General features: G+C 44.8%; 1 protein-coding gene across 1 annotated transcript in view; it reads right to left on the reverse strand.

Moving 5' to 3' along the window:
• tecrb (trans-2,3-enoyl-CoA reductase b) overlaps nucleotides 1–25,660 on the reverse strand; it is a 74,370-nt gene that overhangs the window by 10,765 nt on the left and 37,945 nt on the right. The window contains exons 4-10 of the mRNA XM_048522041.2: nucleotides 21,342–21,386; nucleotides 18,679–18,782; nucleotides 16,644–16,759; nucleotides 14,876–14,981; nucleotides 10,380–10,452; nucleotides 6,005–6,048; nucleotides 3,892–3,949 (exon numbers count right to left, since the gene is read on the reverse strand). Coding sequence (XP_048377998.1) covers nucleotides 3,892–3,949; nucleotides 6,005–6,048; nucleotides 10,380–10,452; nucleotides 14,876–14,981; nucleotides 16,644–16,759; nucleotides 18,679–18,782; nucleotides 21,342–21,386 — 546 coding nt within the window. The remainder of the gene's footprint in view (nucleotides 1–3,891; nucleotides 3,950–6,004; nucleotides 6,049–10,379; nucleotides 10,453–14,875; nucleotides 14,982–16,643; nucleotides 16,760–18,678; nucleotides 18,783–21,341; nucleotides 21,387–25,660) is intronic.

Below are 25,660 nucleotides of genomic sequence, written 5' to 3' on the forward strand. Positions count from 1 at the left end.
AGTTCTACTTTCTATAAGGCAACAGGCCCAGACAACAGCTCACAGCCTTGGAGATTCCAGGATAGCACTCGACAATATCAACCGCATTTGCCTTGTCAGCATACTTTCGTGCGACAGTCAAAAAGCAACCCACCAATATCTAAGAGTAACACATTTACAGATTTTCCTCAAATAAATACAGAAAGAGTGAGAGACACTGGAGAGTATAAAAATGTTACACGGATGATACCAAAGCAGAGTTGTTATAACCATCAGGAATGGTCTAGGGTCCTTCCTCTTGAAAAGCAACGGCTCAGAAATGACCTGACAGAGATCTTTAAAATTATGAAGGAATTCCACAAGCTAGATTCAGAGAAACTGTTTCCAAAAATACAAGATGGTCTTAAACAAACCCAGGAACAAATTCAGGAGAAACTTCTTTACTCAGAGGAATGAGGAGGTGGGAATCATAGCTAAAAGGTGGAGGTGAAAGAAGTAATACAGATAAATTTATGGAGAAGCCACACGAGGAAGTGAGGGAGATAGAAGGGTTTGCTGGTGAGATAAAGAGGGGTGGGAGGAGGCTTGTATGGGACATGAACACTGTCACACACCAACTGGGCTGAATGGCCTGTTTCTGTACTGTAAGGACTTAGTAAATTACTTTAAATTACAAAGCAGTTTTTAAAACAAAAATTTAAAACAAATGTTCCAACTTCCAGGCGATCCACGACTGGTTTAATGGGAGATCATCAGAAAAGCTGAAACTGGTCTCCACCTCCTCTCCAACACGTTTATGTAAGACATCTCCAACCCAGTGAGGTGGAAGGAGGGATCACAGCAGGACATGGAAAGAGCTAAACTTGCAACTGATGAGAGGCTCTGAACAGTGGGACCATGGGGTGGGTTAAGGGTAGAGAGAGGAGAGTAGCAGTATCTGTGGTGAGGTGTTCAGCTCTCGATTTCACTGCATCATTTAGTTACAGAAAGACATTGTTCTCTGGGCTAAAACACCAGAATAGCCCATTCACTTCCAAGTGGTCTACAAGATCAACGATTTGGGAAGGGCCCAAACATAACTCCAACCGTCTGAGAGAAGGCACAGGAGGAAACTGCGACATTTGCCCTGCAGCACTGACTGTGGCTGGGAAAGCCTGTGGTTCTCACAAGGCAAGGATGTGCCAACAGCACAATGCAGCCTGGGATCTTACTGCGATGACTGGGCCAGTCCCCTCTACGGGAGAGTCTGGGATCAGACGGCATGATTTCAGAATAAAAGGTTTGCTCATTTGAGGCAGAGATGAGAAGGAATTTATCACTCTGAGGGGAGTGAATGGGTGGCACTCTTTACTGCAGAGGGCTGTCGGGGCTGGATCATTAAGTGTATTAAAGGCAGAAACAGACATTTTTAAATCAGCAAGGGAAAAAAAAAAAGAGGGTTATGGGGTAAAGGCAGGAGAACGGTGCTGAGGATTCTCAGATCAGCTACTGAATGGCCTCCTGCTCCCATGTCTTCCTTATAGGGGGTTAGGGGAATCAGTAAGGTGCCTTGGAGAGGGGATGAAGGGAGGAAATTAGCCCAATGGATATCTTTGTCTTTCAACTGATTGTGTCTGAAAGAAATTGTTCATTGCTTTACAAAAAGATGTTAACAGCTATAAACTCAGACAGCAAATGTTTCACAAACTGTCCACAGAAGTCCTTTAGTGGCAAACTATCTTCTGCCAATATCCACCTGTCACTGTGAGAAGAGTTGCCAGCAGCTAAAGAGTTACTCTTCCAGCCTTGTGTACTGCCTGCTGTTAATGGGTTGTCAACAAGCCACCTGTCCATACGTATAGCACACCCGTTTGGATAAGCTAAATACTCCAGAATCCTTGGCAATAGAGTCCGTGACACTCAATCAGACCAGGGATTAATTATAAACAAATTATCTTTAGTTAGAGCTGGAGATAGAGTTACCAGAGCTGTCAGAGGTTAAAGTTGACACTAAATTCTGCAGAGTGGATCTTTGCTTCGTGAGACAGCAGACTCTCCCTTCTATGCTTTTCCTGTCTGCTTTATGCCTTATCAGAACTACATGCTTAAAAGATGGCAAAATGCTTCCAAAAGGAGATAGTGCTCCTCCTTCCCTTTGCTATTTGCCCGGAGCTCACTCACTATCCGTAAGCCTGTTTGTGTTGGGCCTGCCCATGCTACAACACCTCTATTTAATCCTCCACAGAAACCAGACTAACGTACCTCATCTTTCAGATCTTTGAAAACCAACACAAAACCAGGGCCAGCTTTCCTGACACATGGCGACTTCAATCAGTGCAGGTCACTTGATTGGTATGCCCTTGCATTTAAAAAGGTCCTTCCACAGGCACTCCCCTTCTTATCCTCATACCTTCCTTTAATATGAAAACTCTATGAGATCTGTATCGTTCTTGCAGTAGAAGCACCTTCACCATCAGTGGAGTCTATGTCTTTAGCTGCCCAGGCCCCAAGGTATTGACCACCCCTAACTGACCTTGCGAAGTGATGCTGGACTGCTTTCCTGAATTAAGAATGGAGGGTTTGATTTATAAAGGAGAGGCTGGATAGGCTGGGATGTTTTCCCACTACAGCTTAGGGAGATTGAGAGACAATCTTATAGAGGTTTATAAAATCACGAGGGGGATAGACAGAGTTAATGCTAGTTGGCTTTTCCCCACCAGGATGGAGGATTTCAAGACTGGGAGTTGCAAGTGGTGGGGGGGGGGCACATTTTTAAGGGGAGAGGAGAAAATTTAAGAAGACATGAGGGGCAATTTTTTGTTTTTATGCAGACAGTGATTTGAACGTGGAATGAACTTCCAGAGAAAGTGACAGATATGGGTACAGTCACAATGTTTAAAACTCATTTGGATAAAAACATGGAGGGATTAAAAATGTTTAGGGGGATATGGGCCAAGCGCAGACAGGTGGAGCCAGTTTAATTTGGGATTATGGTTGGCATGGACTGGTTGGACGGAAGGGTCTGTTTCCGTGCTGTATAACACTATGACTCTATACCCGCTGCCCAATGGGCACGCCTGCAATGCTGTTAGCGAGAGTGTTCTGGGATTTTGACCCAGTGACTCTAAATGAATGGCGACATGATTCAGAGTCAGGATGGAGAGTGATTTGGAGGGGTTGGTGTTCCCATTTATCTGCTTCCCTTGATCTTCTGGATGGTAGAGGTCCCAGGTTTGGATAGTGCCAACTAAGGAGGGTTAGTGAGCTTTGGCAGTAATCCTATGGCTGGTTACGTCTGTCATTGTGCATTGGTGATGAGGGGAATGAATTTTTGTGGATGCGATGCCCACAAGTTTGTCCTGGGTGGAATCAAAGTTTTGATGGTTGTTGGAGTTCTACCCATCCAAACGAGTGAGGAATATTCCATCACACTCCTGACTTGTGTCTTGTAGATGGTGGGCAGGGTTGGAGTCGTATACAGATCCAAACTAGATGAAGTAGCAGGTCTCTTCCCCACAAACGTCGGGGAACAGGGCTTGATGGTCACACATCTTCGATTTCTTTAAACGTCAATTCACAAACTGGCAGCAGGAAATGATTACAAAGAGCTGTTTTCTGGGTTTTTAAGCACAACAATGAGACCATCAAGAGACAGCAGGAACTGCAGATGCTGGAGAATCTGAGATAACAAGGTGTAGAGCTGGATGAACACAGCAGGCCAAGTAGCATCAGAGCAGCAGGAAGGCTGATGTTTCGGGCCTGGACCCTTCTTTCTGAAGGAGGGTCTAGACCCGAAACGTCAGCTTTCCTGCTCCTCTGATGCTGCTTGGCCTGCTGTGTTCATCCAGCTCTACACCTTGTTATCTCAATGAGACCATTAAACCCACATTAATGCCATTGGGCTTTGCTCGCAAGTCACATACACAGCCCTACCTGGCGGCCGAAGATTCCTCAATGCCACGTGAATTGAAAAGTTACCCAGCTGGCAGAACTGCAGGAGAGAGAAAACAAGAAAGTAAATGACAGGCAAAAACTGACCGAGCGGAGGCTGCTGAGAGCCAGTCAGCTCCACCAGCAACATTTCCCAGATGAGCATCACATTGTGTTGTTGCTAAGGCCCCTCATTACAGTCAGGATGCTCTCAGAGGACTTGTGGATAGAGCTTGATGGAACGAGGTGGGGGATAAATATGGTCCGATGATACCCAGCCTGGAGCCAATGGCTCGCTGCTGTGCTTTAAGTTTCTCTGCAATCTCAGATGAAAGCCCACGCTTGCTAAAGTTAAGCCAGTGTCTGAAGTCAGGCTGATTTACCAGCTGTCAATACTTGCTGGGCAATCCTGAATAAAAGAAAGAATTACACTGGTGACCAGCTTAGCACCATCAGTTAGGTTTGCAACCTGGCTCATTTATATTTGCTAAAAAAGCACATATTTTCAGATGCAGGCCCGTCTTCTACACGTAGACATAAATGTCCAGGCACTGTACTTTTGGATGTGAGTTTGCTCGCTGAGCTGGAAGGTTAGTTTTCAGACGTTTCGTCACCATTCTAGGTAACACCTAGAATGGTGACGAAACGTCTGAAAACTAACCTTCCAGCTCAGCGAGCAAACTCACATCCAGAAACTCAACCCGAGCTACAAATCTTCTCAAAACTGTACGTTTTAAAAATTAAATGAAAGCATGGGATAACAATTGTTCTCTGGTGTATTCATCATGGCAACACCTCAACCAATCAGGGTCACCTTGCCAACCAATCAGCCCTCTTGTCTCATGCAGTATAAATTGCTGACTCCGAGATTTGGAATTCTTGCATCTGTATTGAGGAGTACAAGGCAAGGATTGTTTTTCTTTCAGAAACACTTAAGATATTGTTTAAAATCAAGCAATAATTTTGGTTTCCTGACAGTCTTTGCTTCACATTTTAATATAATTCAGAGATACGGCAGGCAAACAGCATCCTGGAACTTGGCCCACTGACACTTAGATGGGTCATCAGGTCATGATTCTTTACTCCCAGCCAGTTGTGTATTTCATGTTACAGTTACACAAACTACAGTACTGGATCACAAGTCCCCCTCCATTCAGGAATCTGACAAATCTGTTGCTAAAACATCCTCTCGCATCACTTCACACCCACTCCAATAATAAAGTCCAAGATGGCGGCAGAGTGAGATGCCCTCAGTCAGAGCTCGTTCGCTCAGTCAGTTTCTTTGTCCTTTTTAAAAACCCCCATTTTTTTCTTCTTTGTGAAATCCTGAACTCTCAACCTCAGCACACACCCGGCATGGCGATCCCCTGGCCCGCTGTGGAGGTCTTTCAGCAGTCCGTAGTGGTCTTTTGGCCTGGTGTGACCTCAGCATGGACATCCAACCTCAAGAGGATTTCAGAAAGCCGTCTCCTGTCCTCAACAGCCTTGAGGTGAAGCCTGGCGCAGTCTGGAGGCAAACTGCCAGTGGGGACTGGGTTTGAAGGACCGTACTCTGAACTTTTTATTTCCCTATTTTCTAATTCATTCCTACAATCTGTAATGCTGGACTTTTTATTTCTATATTTTCCGAACTTTCCTTTCCTAATAACTTGTACTGAAGAATCTGTACCTAGGTAACTTGGTACTTAAGATGGTGCTGTAAATGGTGAATTGTAAGCTTGTCACTGTACTCATTCAGGTATATGTGACAATAAAGCCAATTCAATTCAAACTGAAACCCAGTCACAAGGAAGCTTGGAAGAGTATTCGGAGGAAATTCTCTCCAACTTATTCCTCCTTAGTTATTTGAGGGAGGAGTCACAGATTATCATTACTGTCAATTCACATGTATATGCATTCTCTATTATTATAGGGTCATCGCCAACACAGATTATGAATACCAATGAGCAATAGCTACATATGCTGGTAACTTCATTACTGAGAACATAAACTTTACCTTTGCATTATTTTTTGATGGAATTAAATACTTTCATGATCTTGCAATTGATAAACTCCAGAGCAGTATTACTCACATATTTAAAATTTGTTTGTAGACATTAGGGAAAGAGAAACTCACCAGGAATATAGCTAGAGCAATTTTCACTTGTTTCTCCCCATAAGCTGAAACAGAAAAAAAATCAGTCAATTATCCACAAAACCAGAAAGATCTCTAAAAAGATCCTGGTCTCAAAACATCCTTACCCATAAATGTTACGGGTTGGTTGGAGGTTGTGGTGCACTATAAATGTGGTAATTCAGAGACACAGACAAATGAGTTCCAAAAAAGATTCGAAATATTAATTCTGCTTCTCTCACCACAGATGCTGCCACTCCTGCCAAGTTCCTCCAGCACTTTCTGTTTTATTAGCATAGACGAATGCCTGGGCACCAGCTCAAATCCCCATGATATAATCCAAATGTCATTCATAAATCTGGAATTCTAAATCTAGCTGGTCTAATGGTGATTCTGAAATCAATTATTGTTTTAAAAACCCCAATCAGGTTCACTAATGCCCTTTTAGGGAAGGAAATCTCCTGTCCCCACCCAGTCTGGCCTATATGTGACTCCACACTCACAGTAGCATGGCTAATTTTTTAAACTGCTATCCGAAATGATCCTGCAAGGCACATTAGGGCAACTAGACAGCAAATAAATGCTGATCTTGCCGGGGACTCCTGCATTCCAAAGAGTAAACAAAAAAAACATCATCAAAAAGACCTCAAAGGCCGTTCCTGGTCCAAACAGCTGCAAGAGGTCTCTACATGGACCAGAAGCAGCTGGAGGTCACAGGAGGAGTGAACGGGGAATTCTGAGTGTCCCATGTTAACCTATTGAGTGCCAACGTGGTGTGGGGCAAACATAGAGGGGTGCTTCATGCAGGGAAACTACCTCTTCCTCAATATACTGGCAGCATTCTCACGGCAGGGAAGGAAAAGAAATATACACCTCGGCAAAATGCAAGATCATTATCAGCCATCACCCCTCCACTCCATTCCAATTCACCCACCAACAAAGCGTTCTCCACAGAAAGTTCAAAGCTTGGTATAAAGCAGTAGTTACCTGGAAAGGAGTTACCCAAAAAATGAGCTTCCATGCACTCAGCTGACAAATGTCCTATATATTGACTGCACAGGATGATGGCGCTCTCGTGATAACATTGATGTTTGTAATCATTCTTCAGTACTGGGGTATATATCGCCATTACAAACACCAGCAGTGCAGATGCTACTTGACAAGAGACTCTCAGGCATAGAAACCTTTGCGGTTTCGCTCAGAGTACCTAGTTTAACACATATCTTGAGATATGCACTTTCGCAACACAGCGAACTAATGAGACAGGACCTGTGCTTAACAGCAAACCTAACTTGCTCTTTACATGTTAAGACATCCCACGGGGCTTGACAGTAAAAGAATCAGACAGAAACTGACAATGAATTGGAGAAGAAAACGTTAGATGGGGATGAACAAAAAGCTTTGTCAATTTTAATGGTGTGTGAGAGCACATGTGTAAGATATTAATGGCAGGAATTCCAGATGGCAAGGTGCGGAGCTGAATGAACACAGCAGTCCAAGCAGCATCAGAGGAGCAGGAAAGCTGATATTTCGGGCTGAGGCCCTCCATTGGAAATGGGGGAGGGGGAAGAGAGTTCTGAAATAAATAGGGAGAGAGGGGGAGGCGGATTGAAGATGGATAGAGAAGATAGGTGCAGAGGAGACAGACCGGTCAAAGAAGCATAGATGGAGCCAGTAGAGGCGAGTGTAGGTGGGGAGGTAGGGAGGAGATAGCTCAGTTCAGGGAGGATGGACAGGTCAAGGGGGTGGGATGAGGTTAGTGGGTAGGAAATGGGCGTGTGGCTTGAGGTGGGAGGAGGGAATAGGTGAGAGGAAGGACAGGTTAGGGAGGCAGGGATGAGCTGGACTGGTTTTGGAATTCATTAGCGGGAGGGGAGATTTTGAAGCTTGTGAAATGCACATTGATACCATTGGGCTGCAGGGTTTCCAAGCAGAATATGAGTTGCTGTTCCTGCAACCTTCGGGTGGCATCATCCTGGCACTGCAGCGGGCCAAGGATGGACACGTTGTCTGAGGAATGGGAGGGGCAGGAGAAATGGTTCACGACTGGGAGGTGCAGTTGTTTAGTGTGAACTGAGTGTAGATGTTCTGCAAAGCGGTCCCCAAGCCTCCACTTGGTTTCCCCGATGTACAGGAGGCCACAATGGGTACGGCGGGTGCAGTATACCACATTAGCAGATGTGCAGGTGAACATCTGCTTGATGTGGGAAGTCCTCTTGGGGCCTGGGATGGGGGTGAGGGAGGAGGTGTGGGGGCAGGTGTAGCACTTCCTGTAGTTGTAGGGGAAGGATGTGTGAGGGATGAGCAAATGCAGGCGACGCGGTCGGGGGCATTCTGGGGGGGAACGTTACGGTCCTTGAGAAAGGAGGACATCTGAGATGTACGGGAGTGGAATGCCTCATCTTGGGAGCAGATGTGGCGGTGGCAAAGAAGTTGGGAATAGGGGATGGCATTTTTGCAGGAAGGTGGGTGGGAGGAGGCGTATTTTAGGTAGCTGTAGGTGTCAGTGGGCTTGAAATGGACATTGATTTCTACGTGGTTGCCAGAGATGGAGACAGAGAGGTCCAGGAAGGTGAGGGATGTGTTGGAGATGGTCCAGGTGAACTTAAGGTTGGGGTGGAAGGTGTTGGTGAAGTGGATGAGCTGTTCGAGCTCCTCATGGGAGCATGAGGCGGCGCCGACACAGTCATCAATTTAATGGAGGAAGAGGCAGGGTTTAGGGCCAGTGTAGGTATGGAAGAGGGATTGTTCCATGTACCCTTCAAAGAGCGTTGCAGGAATAGCAACTCATTTTCTGCTTGGAAACCCTGCAGCCAAATGGTATCAATGTGGATTTCACAAACTTCAAAATCTCCCCTTCCCCCAGTGCATCCCAAAATCAGCCCAGCTCGTCCCCACCTCCCTAACCTGCTCTTCCACTCACCTATCCCCCTCCTCCCACCTCAAGCCCCACCCCCATCTCTTACCTACAAGCTTCATCCCTCCCCCTTGACCTGTCCGTGCTCCCTGGACCGACTTATCCCCTCCCTACCTACACTCACCTTTACTGGCTCCACCCCAGCCTCTTTAACTTGTCTGTCCCCTCTCCAGCTACTTCTCCTCTATCCACCTCCCCCTCTCTCCCTATTTATTTCAGAACCCTCTTCTCCTCCCCCATTTCTGATGAAGGGTCTAGGCCCGAAACATCAGCTTTTGTGCTCCTAAGATGCTGCTTGGCCTGCTGTGTTCATCCAGCTTCACACCTTGTTATCACGGATTGTCCAGCATCTGCAGTTCCTACTATCTCGGAATTCCAGATGGTATGGTTTGAGTAGATTAAAGCGAGTGAACAGAGTAGGGGACTCACAAGAGGACTCCGGGGTTTTACAGGTAAAGTAGCCCAACCCCTTCTGTCTCACAGAGGGTTAACTCCCCACTGGAACCCAGGGAGTGTTGGCCACAGAAGGCATCCCAATCAGCCTGATCCTGTGACCCACACAAACATACATAGTGGAGGGTTACAGCACGTTGGGAAAGCAAACAAGGGAGGTGTAACCTCAAATATCTACAGTTGTCCCCACCCCAAAAAGAGAGAGAGATCTGGTTTCTCTTCGTCTCAAGATATGGCCAAATCTGGCAAGGCCAAACCTAGTGTGAGACCCCATAAGGGTGGGTCACTGCAGTTCTTGCACCTTAAAACTTTCCTCACAGATCACCTCCTCTAAAATATGGACTTAATGTCAAATTTTATTTGATAGTGCTCCTGTGAGAACCCCTAGGGATGCTTCCATACTATGAAAAAAGAAGGGCGCTTTGCAAATGCAATCGGGTGTTGCCGATGTCACGCCAAAACAGTTAATTCTATCTCGGGATGTGGATGATGACACGGGCACATCATTTACTGCCCCCATTGGGAAAAGGCAGTGCTAGGGAAGAATGACCAAGAATCAACAAAGACAGTGAGAGAGAACACCAGTACAGGTCCTCGTTAGAACACGGTCTGACTGGAAAGAGATCCCCGAGATTATAACATTCCTCCCAGTACTGCCGTCCTGGTCATTCTTGACAAGAGTGGTAGGAGGGAGTGTCAAAGAAACCCTAGTTAGTTGCCGCACTGCAGCTATGGTGGGGTTGCAGGGGGGCGTGGGTAGGAAGGGCAGGGGTGAGCACCAATTGAAGCCTTTCAATAATGGGGGCATCTACGCATCAAGCTGCTGAGAAACAGCTGTACTTTCTATCGCACGGCGAGCTGACGCAGTGTGCCCTCGCCGTGCCAAATCAGGCACCATGGTCACGTGTGGTGTAACAATTCCTCCCATGCCTCAGTGTAGGGTAGATGGGATACTGTTTACACCAGCCACCCTGATTCACACTAATGTTAACATGGGCTGTGACTTACCAGGCGGTGTATACAGTGGGTGGTTGATGTGATATGCCAGCCAGGCTGCGAAACCCCAGTAATAGGTGCAATTCTAAAAGAGGAAGGGAACTTCAGATTAATCAGAACTCAAAACAAGAACACAGTGTCAAAGTAGTTACAGAATGAGTGAAGACACAGATCAAACTGACAGCACCAAATGACTAGAACAACACACCAACCTGGTTGAGATTCATCTTGCTACCTGAAGTACTAAACCATCGCCCCTCAGCAATGCTCAACAATCATCACAAATTCACAAAGTTTTGATTCTGTTGGTACAGTAGGAGTCACTCAATGCCCAGTAACAATACCATGCCCTCTCTTGTGGCCAGGTTTGGTCCCATCAAGCTTCAGATGAAGGTGCCAAAGTGCCATCCCTAACCAGACAGTGACGACTATGCTGTTGACACCACTGTGAGCTTCTTACTGTCTAGGTCTTCTAAAGTTTCTTTTAATATTCATTCGTGGGATGTAGGTATCATTGGCTGGGTCCAGCATTTATTGCCTGTCCCTAGGGTTATGGGGATAAGACAGGAACAGGATACTGATTGTGGATGATCAGCCATGATCATAATGAATGGTGGTGCTGGCTCGAAGGGCCAAATGGCCTACTCCAGCACCGATTGTCTACTGTCTATTGTCTATAGTTGCCCCTTGAGAAAGTGGTGGTGAGCTGCCTTCTTGAACCCCTGCAGTTGACCTGCTGTGGGTTAACCCACAATGCGATTTAAGGAGGGAATTCCAGGAATTTGACGCAGCAATCCAGTCCTGGATAATCATTAGTCAGCTCCAGAGGAGGAGGAGAAAGAAACAAGCAATTCAAAGCATTGGTACTTGCGATAGCCTCTACTCAAAATTCCATCCACATAACTCAGTCATGATGGCCTCACAGTCAAGCAAACAGTCTGTTTAAGCTAATAAAGAACAACTCATTGGGTTGGGGGCTGTATGAGCTGGAGGTGGGTGGAGAGACAGGAAAAGGGAACAGCACAGAATTTACTAAAAAAAACACAAGTTAGAAGTGCCTAACCACTGCAACCCTTATACAGCAGAACTCATAACCCGCCCCCAAGTATATTGATTTATAATTGAGCAGCTTGTCAAATAGGCAGAGGGCTCCTGTCATTCTGTTCACCCTGACTGCATTGCAGCACGTATTCTGCAAGCAACATGATCCCATTGAGAGGATGTACCAAAGGGGGCCGATCAAATTCAGTGCAGATCAACAAATCTGAACTGGTCATGACCTCCTAGTGCCAGAGGAACGCATGGTCTGCTTTCTGCTGAGGGACATCACAGGCATGCTCTTTGGTTAAAGTTACTGACCGTCTTACAGTTTTTACAGGCAGTGCCGTTCCCTTCAGCTCCAAGTTGTACATAATGAGGATAGATTCCATAATATAGGCAAGAGTTCCATTTGAATACAGAAATTTCAGGAGTGATCTACTGGAGTTACACAAATTGTTGAAGGATTTGATAGGATAGGCAGAAAGAAGCTATTTCTACTGGAAGGATATAACCTTAAAATGACAGCCAGGGTACTTGGGGAGGGTTCGAGTCCAGAAACAGTTCCTCACACCAAAATCCCAGAACCAGGAATAATAGAGTTGTTATGGAAGGGTATTCAGAGTGACAGAGCTAACACAGGTAAAAAGGAGCTGAGGTACAGATCAGAAATAATCTAAATCGAATGGTGGAACAGACCGGAGGTGTTGAATGGCTTCCTCAGGTTGCTACCAGGCTTAAAGAGATTATGGAAGAGGCGGAGTCTTTATTCTCTGTTTTGAAGAATGAAGGGTAATCCATCGAATCACAGGATCCCTACAGTGTGAAAGAGGCCATTCAGCCCATCGAATTTGCACCAACCCTCTGAAGAGCGGCCCACCCAGACACACTCCCCACTAAAACAACCGAAGCTGGGATCAAACGTGGGTCCCTGCTGTTGGGAGGCAGAAGTGCTAACTACTGAGTCACCACACCTTTGAAACATACGAAATTCTTACAGGGCTCAACAGGGTTGATGCAGATGAAAATATCACTGTTTTTGTCTCTGGACTAAAAATAGGAAGACACTGCTTGAAACTAACGAAAGTGTCATAAGAGCTACCAACCCCCCAGGAATAGCGCCAGATGACTGGAGGATAGCAAATGTGGTTCCCCTTGTTCAAGAAGGGGAGTAGAGACAACCCTGGTAAGTATAGACCAGTGAGCCTTACCTCAGTTGTTGGTAAAGTGTTGGAAAAGGTTATAAGAGATAGGATTTATAATCATCTAGAAAAGAATAAATTGATTCGGGATAGTCAGCACGGTTTTGTGAAGGGAAGGTCGTGCTTCACAAACCTTATTGAGTTCTTTGAGAAGGTGACCAAACAGGTAGATGAGAGTAAACCGGTTGATGTGGTATATATGGATTTCAGCAAGGCGTTCGATAAGGTTCCCCACAGTAGGCTATTGTACAAAATGCGGAGGAATGGATTGTGGGAGATATAGCAGTTTGGATCGGAAATTGGCTTGCTGAAAGAAGACAGAGGGTGGTAGTTGATGGGAAATGTTCATCCTGGAGACCAGTTACTAGTGGTGTACCACAAGGGTCAGTGTTGGGTCCACTGCTGTTTGTCATTTTTATAAATGACCTGGAAGAGGGCGTAGAAGGACGTGTTAGTAAATTTGCAGACGACACTAAGGTCGGTGGGGTTGTGGATAGTGACGAAGGATGCTGTAGGGTGCAGAGAGACATAGATAAGCTGCAGAGCTGGGCTGAGAGGTGGCAAATGGAGTTTAATGCAGACAAGTGTGAGGTGATGCACTTTGGTAGGAGTAACCAGAAGGCAAAGTACAGAGCTAATGGTAAGATTCTTGGTAGTGTAGATGAGCAGAGAGATCTCAGTGTCCATGTCCACAGATCCTTGAAAGTTGCCACCCAGGTTGACAGGGCTGTTAAGAAGGCATACAGTGTTTTAGCTTTTATTAATAGAGGGATCGAGTTCTGGACCCATGAGGTTATGCTGAAGCTGTACGAAACTCTGGTGTGGCTCACTTGGAGTATTGTGTACAGTTCTGGTCACCGCATTATAAGAAGGATGTGGAAGTTTTGGAAAGGGTGCAGAGGAGATTTACTAGGATGTTGCCTGGTATGGAGAGAAGGTCTTACGAGGAAAGGCTGAGAGACTTGAGGCTGTTTTTATTAGAGAGAAGAAGGTTGAGAGGTGAATTAATTGAAACATATAAAATAATCAGAGGGTTAGATAGGGTGGATAGGGAGAGCCTTTTTCCTAGGATGGTGATGGCGAGCACGAGGGGGCATAGCTTTAAATTGAGGGGTGAAAGATATAGGACAGATGTCAGAGGTAGTTTCTTTACTCAGAGAGTAGTAAGGGAATAGAACGCTTTGCCTGCAACGGTAGTAGATTCGCCAACTTTAGGTACATTGAAGTCGTCACTGGATAAGCATATGGACGTACATGGAATAGTGTAGGTTAGATGGGCTTGAGATCGGTATGACAGGTCGGCACAACATCGAGGGCCGAAGGGCCTGTACTGTGCTGTAATGTTCTATGTTCTATGTTCTATATCTACAGTTTTAAGAACAAAGTTACTGGAGAGCACTGTGAATTGTTCGTACAATGTTGCCTTTTTGAAGCAGTAAGAGGAGGAATTCCAGATAGACAGCATGTGTGGGGGTGTTCAGGTTAGTTCTGCCCAGAGAGAGATGTTTTTTAGGCTTTTCAAATTAGCATCATCAGCTTGTGTGTCTCTCTCTCTCTTTCTCTCATTCCACACTGCTCCCCCCTCCCCCCTCCCCCCCAACCTGGGTGTTCATTTTGCAAATCCCCTTTTAATCTTCAGCTGAAATGGCACATCCTGAAAAGAGAATGAAAGATCGAGGGAATTAGCATCTCCACATCCTCACGTCATCAGCAAAGAGGTGGAAGGAATGAAAAGGAATTGAAAGCTGAGTTGAGATCAGTGTCAAATAACTGGGGCTATTCAGAGGGCTTCAAACTAATTAGAGGGCGAATACATGGGGTTAAAAAACAAAAGGATATGGCAGCACTGTAGGGTAGCTATTTTGATGATGGCACACAAAGTGGAACAGAAAGGGGCAATGTGTGCAAGCATAGAAATCACAGCAGCAATCAGAGTCAAAAGGGGAAAAGATGGTAAAAAGAATGGGCTGAATGGCCTAATTCTACTCCTATATCTTATGATTTAGGTGAGAGTGGGATTTACTGGAGCCCAATTGGCCCTTTGAAGGTTGAGTAACTGAAACATTCAGAATCAAAAATCTAACAGTTGGAGAGAAGACAGATAAAAGATAAATTATAATCTAATATTGAGGAGCTGCAAGCTTCTTCCTTTTCAATGTACTGCGTTCTGGAGCACTGTGGGGTTTGTAACAAAGTTGGGCAGGTTAAGAACTCTACACAGACAAAGATTAAACTCCACAGATAGCCATACTGAGCAAACACTGTTACCTTGAAGATGTTTCGGAATGGCATAGTGCCGTGGGAAAACCGGTGGACAAACAGTGTCTCCAGCAGCCTCTTGATGTAGTGGAAGGAGTGACAAATGCAGGCAAGGCTACAGGAAGGAAAGAGAGAGAGAGTGACAGTACTGTTAACCAGCACTACAATAATATCAAGCATTGTAAAATTATCACTGTCACCCTGTGGAGTTACTGACAAGATTAAACAATCATAAAAATGCCCTTCAAAGGCCAAGCTCCATCCCACTTTCCCAGAGTCTACCCTATCCCATTGATAGCCCAGAATCAAAGCTCTTTATTCTCTGCAAAAAGCATCCAGTCTTATTACGGTTGGATAATAAATGAGAGCAGTGACAATATCAGCACAGATACAGAATCAGGGAATGGTTACAACACAGCAGACTATTCTGCCCACCACGTCGCTGTTGCTTCCCGCCATCACCTCTTCACCTTGCAATTCTTTTCCCTTCAGGTACTTAGCAAATTCCCGACTGGAAGCCACGGCTGAACCTGCCTCCACGATATTCTCAATTGCTCACTACATTTCATTTGTCAATCACATGCTAAGCACCATAACCTCGGATCTGAAAGAATACTGCACACTTACACCGGCAGGTATTCCCGTGACTTGCTTAAAGAGCTGGGGATTCTTGCCTTAGCCAGCATTGCCGGAAACACATCAACCAGTTGATCTTGGGATCAACTCCCGAGTCCTTAGACTCACTGCAATCAAATAACCTCATTCAAGATCCATAGCTTGCCAACCTCTAATGCCAGTGCTCATATCAGAAATAAACCAGTATCTATTGAGCTGTACCCCAGCGAAGAATCCATTCTGTGAGATAAAATCGCATAACTAGGACATGAGTAAAATATAGAGCAGCACAGAGTAGATGGAAGGACAAGGAACCCCTATGTAGTTTTCAAACGAACATTGAGGAAAACCATTTATTCATTTTTGGAATGCAGGTGTTACTAGCAAGGCTAGCATCTACTGCCCAGGGTTCTGAGGAAGGGTCACTAGGCCTCCCTCGTTGACTGACTTCTCTCCACAGATGCTGCCAGACCTGCAGGGCTTTTTCCGCAATTTCTGTTTTTGTTTCTGGCATTTACTGCATACGCAATGCCAGCGGGAAACAGAGGCCTTGGAAGGGGTAGAGAAAAAGGTTCACCTGGACTGTGTCTGGCTTGGAGCGCATTAGCTATTCAGGAGAGATTGAACAAACTCCATTTGTTTTCACTTGAATGTTGAAGGATGAGAGGCACCTGATAGAACTTTACACAATTACAAGAGGCATGGATAGAATGGATAGTCAGGGAGCTTTCTCCCAAGGTGAAAATGTCAATTACTAGTGGACATAGGTTTAAGGTAAAAGGGAGAAGGTTTAGAAGAGACTAGAGAGACAAATTTATTTTATAAAGGGTGGTAAGTGTCTAGAATGCGCTGGCAAAGGAGGTAGTGGATACAACAGCAATATTTATGAGCATCTTGACAGATATATGAACAGGTAGGGAATAGAGGGATCCAGGCTGCATAGAAGTAAAAGGTTTTCAGTTTAAAAAGGCAGCGTGTGTTTAGGTGCAGTCCCTCGGTGGGCTGAAGGGCCTGTTCCTGTTCTTGCTCCCTGCCATTGCCTTTGAGAAGATGGTGGTGGCCTTCTTCCCAAGTCACTTCTGTCCACCCAGGTTTACAATTTTTACTTTTGGACCATTAGCAAAAAGGTTATCTCCACGAGTCAAGACAATATTCAACTTACTGCACGACTGAATGGGGACTCGTGGTGAAAGCGTGCTTAGGGCCATAGATAAACGGCAGTCGGAAATAGAAGAGCAGGTAAATCAGCAACGGCCCAGCGTACTCTGTGAGAAACACCTACGGGTAAAGAAAGAGAAAAAAAGTGTGTATCACACACAGTATTTCAACTTTGTCACTTTCTGTTGTGGATGTTGGGCAGCAGTTGGAAGGTGGTGGGGGGGGGGGGGGGGGGGGGGGGGGGGGGGTGGTGTGTGAAATCTTGTTTACTTCCATATACTCCCACATTCCCAAACTCTGACTACTGAGTGGGGTGACTGCAGGAATAGCAGGAGGATAGGGAGTAAAACCAGAGGAACTTTTAATAGATTTATTTCTGGCCAAGCAGCAATGCAGACAGGTCCAAGGGTGGATGAGGTTATATTGCCTGTCACTTGTCCACAATCAAGGACTCATCCAGTGGCTCTGGCTCTGTAGACAACACGGATATTGGCACAAAGAGGAAATTGAGTGCATGATAGAACAGGCAATTATTTAGCTTGCCCAGTTTCCTTTATCGTTAAGTTCTTTTTTTACAAATAGGCATACCACTTTACTCAGGAACACCTACTTAAAACTCTGCCTCTTTATTCTCTCACAACCAGCCACATCCATGGCTTTCTCTTGTTCCGACAAAAAGGTCACCAGCCTGAAACTCTGTTTAACCCTGCCTGCTGAGTATTTCCAACACTGTTTAGAAAGCAATGGCTCATTTCTTTCTGCTAATTCAGAGACCCACTTGCAAGTGCTGTCATTCTAGTGCTAATCCCGATGCACCAGAGAATTGCTGACTGACGCATGCATACACATGTGCGCACATAAGCCATCCTCCAACTCTTGTTTCTGTTTCAGTGACATACAAAATTCCATAACGGACTTGCAAACCAAATTCTTCCAACAAATCATCTGAAGAACAAATGTGATGTGAACTTAAGTTGTAACACAGCAAACCTTTTATCAAAGTCTACTTTTAACACATAAGAATGCAATTTCTTGCCTTCAGACATCACGGGACTCTTCTCATGAAGCACACACCCCATTTATACCAGTTTAACTCTGTAGCATTCAGCCTTTGATTCGGAAAGCTGGGGTTCAACTCCTAAATCCAGATGGATTCAAGATGTAATCCAGACATTCACCCCATTGGGAGCCCAGGGTTTGATGGCAGGGCATTTCCTTTTTGGTCTAATTAGTAAATTCAGGCTGTAATTTGGTTAGTAACAAGATGCACATGAATCCAGGATGGCCCAGATGGAGACCATTTGATCCAACAAACCTCTACCATAGGGAGCTCCTGGTACCCTGGAGGACATTCTTCCCTCAGTCAGCACTATTGAAACAAAACTAACTCAACCTCTCTGTGTGCACCACACTCCATTGTACCAAAGCTGCCTTGAAGTTTAAGGTAAGGTGATAAAATCAAGACTCTCTCTAGTACTGGGTGAGTTAATGGTAGCAATGCTGTCTGAGTCACAATGATTGCAGATTCAAGTCCACTTGCACAGGCCTCAGCACAGAATAAAGACTGGCTGTGCAGTTTGGAGGGAATGCTACGCTGCTGTAGTGCATGTCTTTACACGAGACACTGAACCAAAGCTGTCTCAGACAGAGTGAAAGTTCTTTCTCCAGTGTCCCTTACCCAACATTGTAGAAACAGATTAGCCGTTCATTACCACATCGCCGTTTGAGGGAGGTTTCTGTGTGTAGACTGGCAGTTGCTTTTCCTTCAAAAGTACTTTAACGGGAGCTAAGTGGTTGGGATACCAGAGGTTGACAGTGTTTAACTGCAAATGATTTGGTTAAAAAAAATTAGGATTTCAGAGTCTAAATGATCTTAAAAAGGACACCTATAAACTAAAGACTGACCCTGACACCATTCATGTATGACAAGGGACCATTAAAGCTCAAAAAGGCAAATTTTTCCACAGTATAAAGTACTCAAGAACATACAGCAAATGGTTTCAGTCATGGCTGAACTAGTGACGGCATTTACAACTTACTGTAACCCATCCAATCTGAGCACCAAGGTCTTTGAAGTAAAGAGTGGCTGTGGTACCAACAGGGAGGTTCTGCAAAATTTCCTCATCCCTTAGTGACTTGCCCTCTGCAAAAACAGAGCGAAGAAAGAGATATTTTACAAAGGTCTATCCCAGAGAAAGGCAGTTCCTTCTTAATTTTCCACACACTATCAGTCTTCTCAGCAACAAAAACAAAACTGAGAGGGACCTTGATCAAATGGGCGAAATGGGCCAACGAGTTCCAAATGGAGTTGAATTTAGATAAATGTGAGGTGTTGCATTTTGGTACAGAAAACCAGGGCAGGGCTTTATACAGTTAACAGCAGGACCTGAGGAGTGTTTCTGAACAAAGTGGCTAGGGGTACAGGTACATATAGTTCTTTGAAAGCAGAGGCACAGGTAGACAGGATGGTGGAAGTGGCATTTAGCATGCTTGCCTTCGTTGGTCAGTACAGGGAGTATCGGAGTTGGGATATCATGTGAGACAATGGTGAGGTCACTTTTAGAATACTACTGACAGTTTTGGTCTCCCTGTTATAGGAAAGATGTTGTTAAACCTGAAAGGGTTCAGAAAAGATTTAAAAGGATGTTGCCAGGGTTGGGGAGAGTTAGGGATACAGAGAGAGGCTGAATAGGTAGGAGCTATTTTCTCTGGGGTGTCAGAGGCTGAGGGGTGACATTATGCAGGTTTATAAAATCATGGGGGCATGGATACAATGAATAGCCAATGTATTTTTCACAAGGAAGGGGTGTCCAAACTAGAGGGCATTGGTTCAGGGCGAGAGGGAAATATTTAAAAACGGACCTGAGGGGGAACATTTTCAAACAGATTGTGGTGCAGTATGGAGCGAGTTGCCAGAGGAAGTGGTGGAGGCTGGTACAATTACAACATTTAAAAGGCATCTGGATGGATTTATGAACAGAATGGGTATAAGAGGGAAATGGTCAAATACTGGCAAATGGGACTAGGTCAATTTAGGACGTCTGGTCAGTGTGGAAGAGTTGGACTGAAGGGTCAGTGTCCATGCTGTACAGGTCTATAACTACAGATGCTGGAAATCAAACAAAAACAGAAATTACTGGATAAACGCAGAAGGTCTGACAGCATCTGTCGAGAGAAGTCAGAGTTTATGTTTCTCAGGTTGAGCGACCCTTCCTCAGAACAGATGTCTTTTCAGTCACTTGAGTCAGTTCCACTATTCAATTAGATTCCAGCTGATTTGTAAGTTGCCTCTTAGAATCACATAATCTCTACACTGTGGAAGCAGATTATTCCCCAAACGTCCACATCGAGCCTCCAAATAGAATCCCACACAGACCCACTGCTCCCTACCATATCCCCATAACCCTGCATTTCCCAAGGCTAACCCACATAGCCTGCACATCTCTGGACACTATGGCCATGCTAAATTGCCCAATCCACCTAACCCGCACATCTTTGGACAGTGGGAGGAAAACAGAGGTCCCAGAGGAAGCCCACAGAAACACGGAGAACGTGCAAACTCCAAACAGACAGGTGCCTGAGGCTGGAATCGCAGCCGGGTCCCTGACACCGGGGCAGCTGGGCTAACCAATGAGACACTGTACGTTCCAAGCCTTTGCTCAATATCGATAAAAACCCTTACACACAATCTACTAACCTCAGTCTTGAAACTTTCAATTAACCCCCCAGGGTTATCATTTTAGGGGACACAAGAGTACCAGATTTCCACTATCCTGTGTGTGTGAAGTGTTTCTTGACATGTCTCTGACAAGCCAGCATTTATTTTAAGAGGATGTTCCTTTGTTCTGATCCATTCACAAGCAGAAAGCAATATGACCCCCACAACCACTTTCCCTTATTTAATAAGCTCATGGTTGATCGGATTGCTGCCTCAAATCCACCTTCCTGGTCTCTTTCCGTACCCCATAACCTTTGATGGCCTTTTCAATCAAGAATCTATCTCTGGCTTAAAAATATTTAATGAGCCACCTCCACTGCTTTCTGGAGAGAGAATTCCACAGACTCATGACCCTCAGAGACAAAGAAACACTTTCTCCTCACTTCCATCTAAAATGGGAGAACTTTGATGTTTAAACTGTATCGCCTAGTTCAAATATCTCCCACATGGGGAGAAACATCTTTTCAGTATCTACCCGGTCTTCTTGTATTTCAATAACATCATCCCTCACTCTTTATAAAAGCCTCTCTTTCCTATTCATTCTTTTAATCATCTTAACCATCTCAATTTGTTCAGCAGAATCTGTGCTGCATCCTCTTAAAGAAAATCTCCTATGAGAGCAAGAACTGTACTACACAAAGCTACATACCACCATACCACAACAAAACATTAATGGGCCAGCCCAGGGCAACAGGAAAGCGTTCACTGGAGTGACTTTGTTAGAGTCAGTTGGATGACTGAAAACTGTAAAAAAATCTGTGAGCACAGGCAAAAGATTCCAAACCCAACAAGTGACAAGGAGTTCATTTGACCGACATGGAGTACGCACATGGGAAATGCATGAAGCTTGGGAAGAGGTGGCACAGCCAAGTTAAAGGGTTGATATCAGAGTGTAACCACACACCACTGGTATCAGGGTATTAGGGCAGGCAAAGTCCAAACAGCACAAGTCCTTCCCAAAGGTGGAACTGATCTATCACTTACTTGGATCCAGCCTAATGGATTGCCTGGCAGGATACCACTGAGCATCTGAAACAGAAGAGCAAGTACAGTAAATTAACACTCATCTCCACATCACAGTACAGGTTCATATCCTAGCCGTAAATAGGAGCAATGTGAATACTGGAGAATCATTATACCATTTCAAACATCCACAAATAAATGAAGGGCTTATAAAGTTAAAACACAATGACCATGACCCATTCACATTTATTTTTACATTCCTTCAGGGGATATACATGTCACTGTGAGATGGGAGATTTCCTTCCCTAACAGATGAAAGGTCATTATTACCAACAGTAACTTTCAGTTGCAGAATGACTACTCAATTGAATGTAAATTCCACCAGCTGTTGTGACAGTTTTTGGAACACCCCCCTCCCCAGAAAATTCTACTATGGTACATCTAACTGGGCCCAAGTCGTTATTCCAAAGGTGCCAGTTACAATGATGTAAGCACTCTGTTTATTTTCAGCAGAAACAGTGAGCAAGTTCCAGGAAATTTGCTCCATCTCTGTGCATATTATTTGGCAGTGTTCAGTTTTCTTCTGATCAAAGCAACAAATGTTATGAATGCCTTGAAACCAGGGTGGGAGGGCAGGGTGATGTGCAGGGGACAGCTGACAGAACTTAAGTATAAAGCAGCTGAATCTGCAACTTAGGCCAGGCAAGGCTCATAACACTGTTCATCAGCTGAGCTGTTAAAAAAGAAAGGGTTTGGGTAGCTCACATGGAGAAAGAGAGGTGAACTGGACCAACCATCTAAATGCTGTGAGAGATAATGGGAACTGTAGATGCTGGAGAATCCAGGATAACAAGGTGTAGAGCTGGATGAACACAGCAGGCCAAGCAGCATCTTAGGAGCAGGAAAGCTGACACTACAGGCCTAGACCCTTCATCAGAAAGTGTCTAGGCCCGATACATCAGCTTTCCTCATCTAAATGCTGTGACTGCTATCCTTAATCTTTATGCAGGCGAGAGGCTTAAATTTTGCAGACAGTAACTTACTGAGTGTCTAAGACACAAATGGTATGATAGAATAATTTCCACTTGTCTGGATGAGCGCAGCTCCAGCAGGGAGCAAGCTCGATACCATCCAGAGCAAAGCAGGTTTGGCTGGCATCAAGTCCACCAGCTTCAACTACGTCTTTCACCCCTCAACATTCAAAAGTGCACAGAGGCAGCTGTGTATACCAGTTTTAAGATGCATGGAAGTGACTCACCAAGGCTCCTGAGACTGTACTTTCTAGATGGAAGTGGTCATGTGTTTAGAAGGGTTAGAGCAGTTAACACCATCGTTTGGACATTTCCCTCCAAACCAGCTGACTTCAATCTATAGAGGCACTGGGTCAAAATCCTGGGATTCCCTTCTTAACATTGCTGTGAGTATCCCTATACCACATGGACTGCAGTGGTTCAAGGTAACAGGTGAGTTCTCCAGGGCAATTAGGGGTGGTCAACAAATGATGGCCCCTTTGAACAAATTTAGTAATGATGGTTCTGGCAAAGTATTTATTGGAAAGACCATTTTCATGAAAAGGTCAGCGGTTAGCACTGCAGCCTCACAGCACCAGGGACCCGGGTTCGATTCCAGCCTCAGGCAACTGTCCGTGCGGAGTTTGCACGTTCTCCTCGTGTCTGCGTGGGATTCCTCCGGGTGCTCCGGTTTCCTCCCACGGTCCAAAGATGTGCAGGCTAGGGTGGATTGGCCATGCTAAATTGTCCATTGTGTTCAGGGGTGTGTGGGTTATAGGGGGCTGGGTCTGGGTGGGATGCTCCAAGGTGTGGTGTGGACTTGTTGGGCTGAAGGGCCTGTTTCCACACTGTAGGTAACCTAATCCAAGTGATAAGAGAAGTAGGCCATTCAGCCCAGGTCTACATTGCCATTCAAATGAGATCATGATTGATCTCAATCCTCAACGCCACTTTCCTGCCTTTTCTCCATGATCCTTGATTCCCTTACTGATTAAAAATGGATTAGCCTTGACGGTCTTCTGTGATGAATCCGACAAACTGACTACCCATGAAAGAAGAAATTCCTCCTCATCTCTGTACTAAATGGGCATCTCCTTATTTTGAGATTATGCCTTCCAGTCCTGGACCCCCTCAGCATCCACACTGTTAAGCAGTCTAAATCTTACATGAATCTGCACCCAAAAATCCTCAAGTCCTCCTGCAAACTTCACTTGTGGGAAAAGTTATGCTCATAAGTGGAATACATGACAATGCTGTGGCTTTAAGGAACAGTGTTTTGTGTGTGGGTCTTAGAGCGCAAGGTGAGGGAGCGAGGGATTGAAGACAAGCTCTGAGTAATATGTGAGCAATTTCCGAATCCTTGGGTTTTTTTTACAGAAGTTGGAACAATAGAAGCAGCCTTGGCGGGTGTAGTCAAGCTCCGACCCACAGAACCAGGGATTTTAGATTTAGCTTTGAGCAGAAGCAGCTGGGTCGTGAAAAAGCTGCCACGTCTCTCTTCGCTACAGCTGAAAACTGGAGTTCGCACTCTCTCAGAACTTTTCCTCCTGGATTAGAGAATTGCACATGAGACATAATCTGTTTTCTGATCGTCTTTTGCCATGGGATGTTACTATATTGGAACAGTTACTGTACAGTAGTAAAATCATCTGTTATCCTGTTGTTATTCCAAGTTCTTCTTTATTTTGCTATGTTTTAATATACTATTTGAATAAATTGTGTTTTGTTTAATGTTGAGTAGTTGGCCCCATCGAATTGCATCTGGAGCAGAGCACCTTACATTTTTCTTTTAAAATAAGAAAAAAGAAGTTAGGGTCCAGGTGACCTTCTTCATATATTTTGAGGGGTCTGATCTGGTCCATAACAAACGTAAGGAGATGGTGAGAAGCTGCTCCTCAGTTCACAAGCTGGTTCTCTTTTGTCCTTGCTGCTGCTGCTGCTCAGTTCCTGGACAAGCCTACAGTAGCAAAGACAGGAGACAAACCACCTGTGGGTGAAGCAGTGGTGTGCAGTTATGTAAGGTTATGCCGGCAGTGAAGGAGATGCAGGGTCGTCACTTGTTGACACTGGAAGTACACAATCTGAGAGTTGGTGGCAGCTGCAAGACAGCTGTGGAGGGGAGGGGGTTACATAAGTGTTACGGGATGCGGCGGGATGTTGGCAATGTGGTTGTGGTAGGATGAAGAGACTATGGGGATGCAATGGTGACAGAACAGTTTTAAACCCGTCAACAGAAGGAATTCCTAGTTATTTGGGTTCTGAAAATAAAAATTCAGTTAAGTAGGCGCATAGAGGATGAAAACAATGAAATTATGATTAAACTGTTTAAAGGCAAAAATGATTCCGCCTCAACTGGACTCTTGCGCCTTGTGCTCGGTAATCACTTTAGGATGGGTGTGAAGACATTACTGGGATTGATTTGGGGATGAGAACTTCAGTTACTTAGATAGACTGTAGAAGCTGAGACTGTTCTTGTTGAAGCAAAGGCCTAGGGATATTCAAAAATCAAGAGGGGTCATGACACAGATAATAAAGAGAACAGCTGTCTCCCAATTTGAAGGGTCAATAACAAGGGGACAGAATTTCAAAAGGTATAAGGCAGGAGGTTTAGAAGTTATGTAAGGAGAAATATATTGACCCAGATGGTGGTGGGAACCTGGAATGCACTGCTTGGGAGGGTAGTTGAGGCAGGAAACCTCACAATCTTTAAACAAGTACTTGGATGAGCACTTGAAACATTGTGACATTCAAGGATATGGGCTGTGCATGTGTTTAGAGTAGTCTGTCATTGTAGACTCGATGGGCTGAAGGGCCTCTTCTGTACTGTATGACTGAGGTAATGAATTCCATTCAAACTAATTTGGAATCACTAGTTTAAAAGGAAGGTCAGGAGCTAATATACTTGGGAAAAGATGCTGGGGATAGTACTATACTGAACAGCGTGTTAATGGTTACACTTAAACTGGATTTTAAAAATTCATTCTCAGGATGTGGGCATCTGTAGCTTCCATTTATTACCCATCCATAATTGCCTGGGGCAGGTAAAAGTCAACCATATTGGCTGTGGGTCTGGAGTCACATGTAGGCCAGACTAGGTAAAGATGGCAGCTTCCTTCCCTGAAGGGTATTAGTAAACCAGATGGGTTTTTCCAGCAATCAATGGATTCATGGTCATCATTGGACACAATTTCAGTTTTTATTAAATACAAACACCTGAGCATGACTGAGACTGAGACTATCTTTATTTTACAGATTTATTTATTGACTTTGTTGTGGTATGATTTAAACCTGGGTCCTCAAAACATTACCTGGGTCTCTGGATTAATAATA

This window comes from Stegostoma tigrinum, chromosome 35, assembly GCF_030684315.1.
Source record: "Stegostoma tigrinum isolate sSteTig4 chromosome 35, sSteTig4.hap1, whole genome shotgun sequence".
NCBI classification, from domain to species: domain Eukaryota; kingdom Metazoa; phylum Chordata; class Chondrichthyes; order Orectolobiformes; family Stegostomatidae; genus Stegostoma; species Stegostoma tigrinum.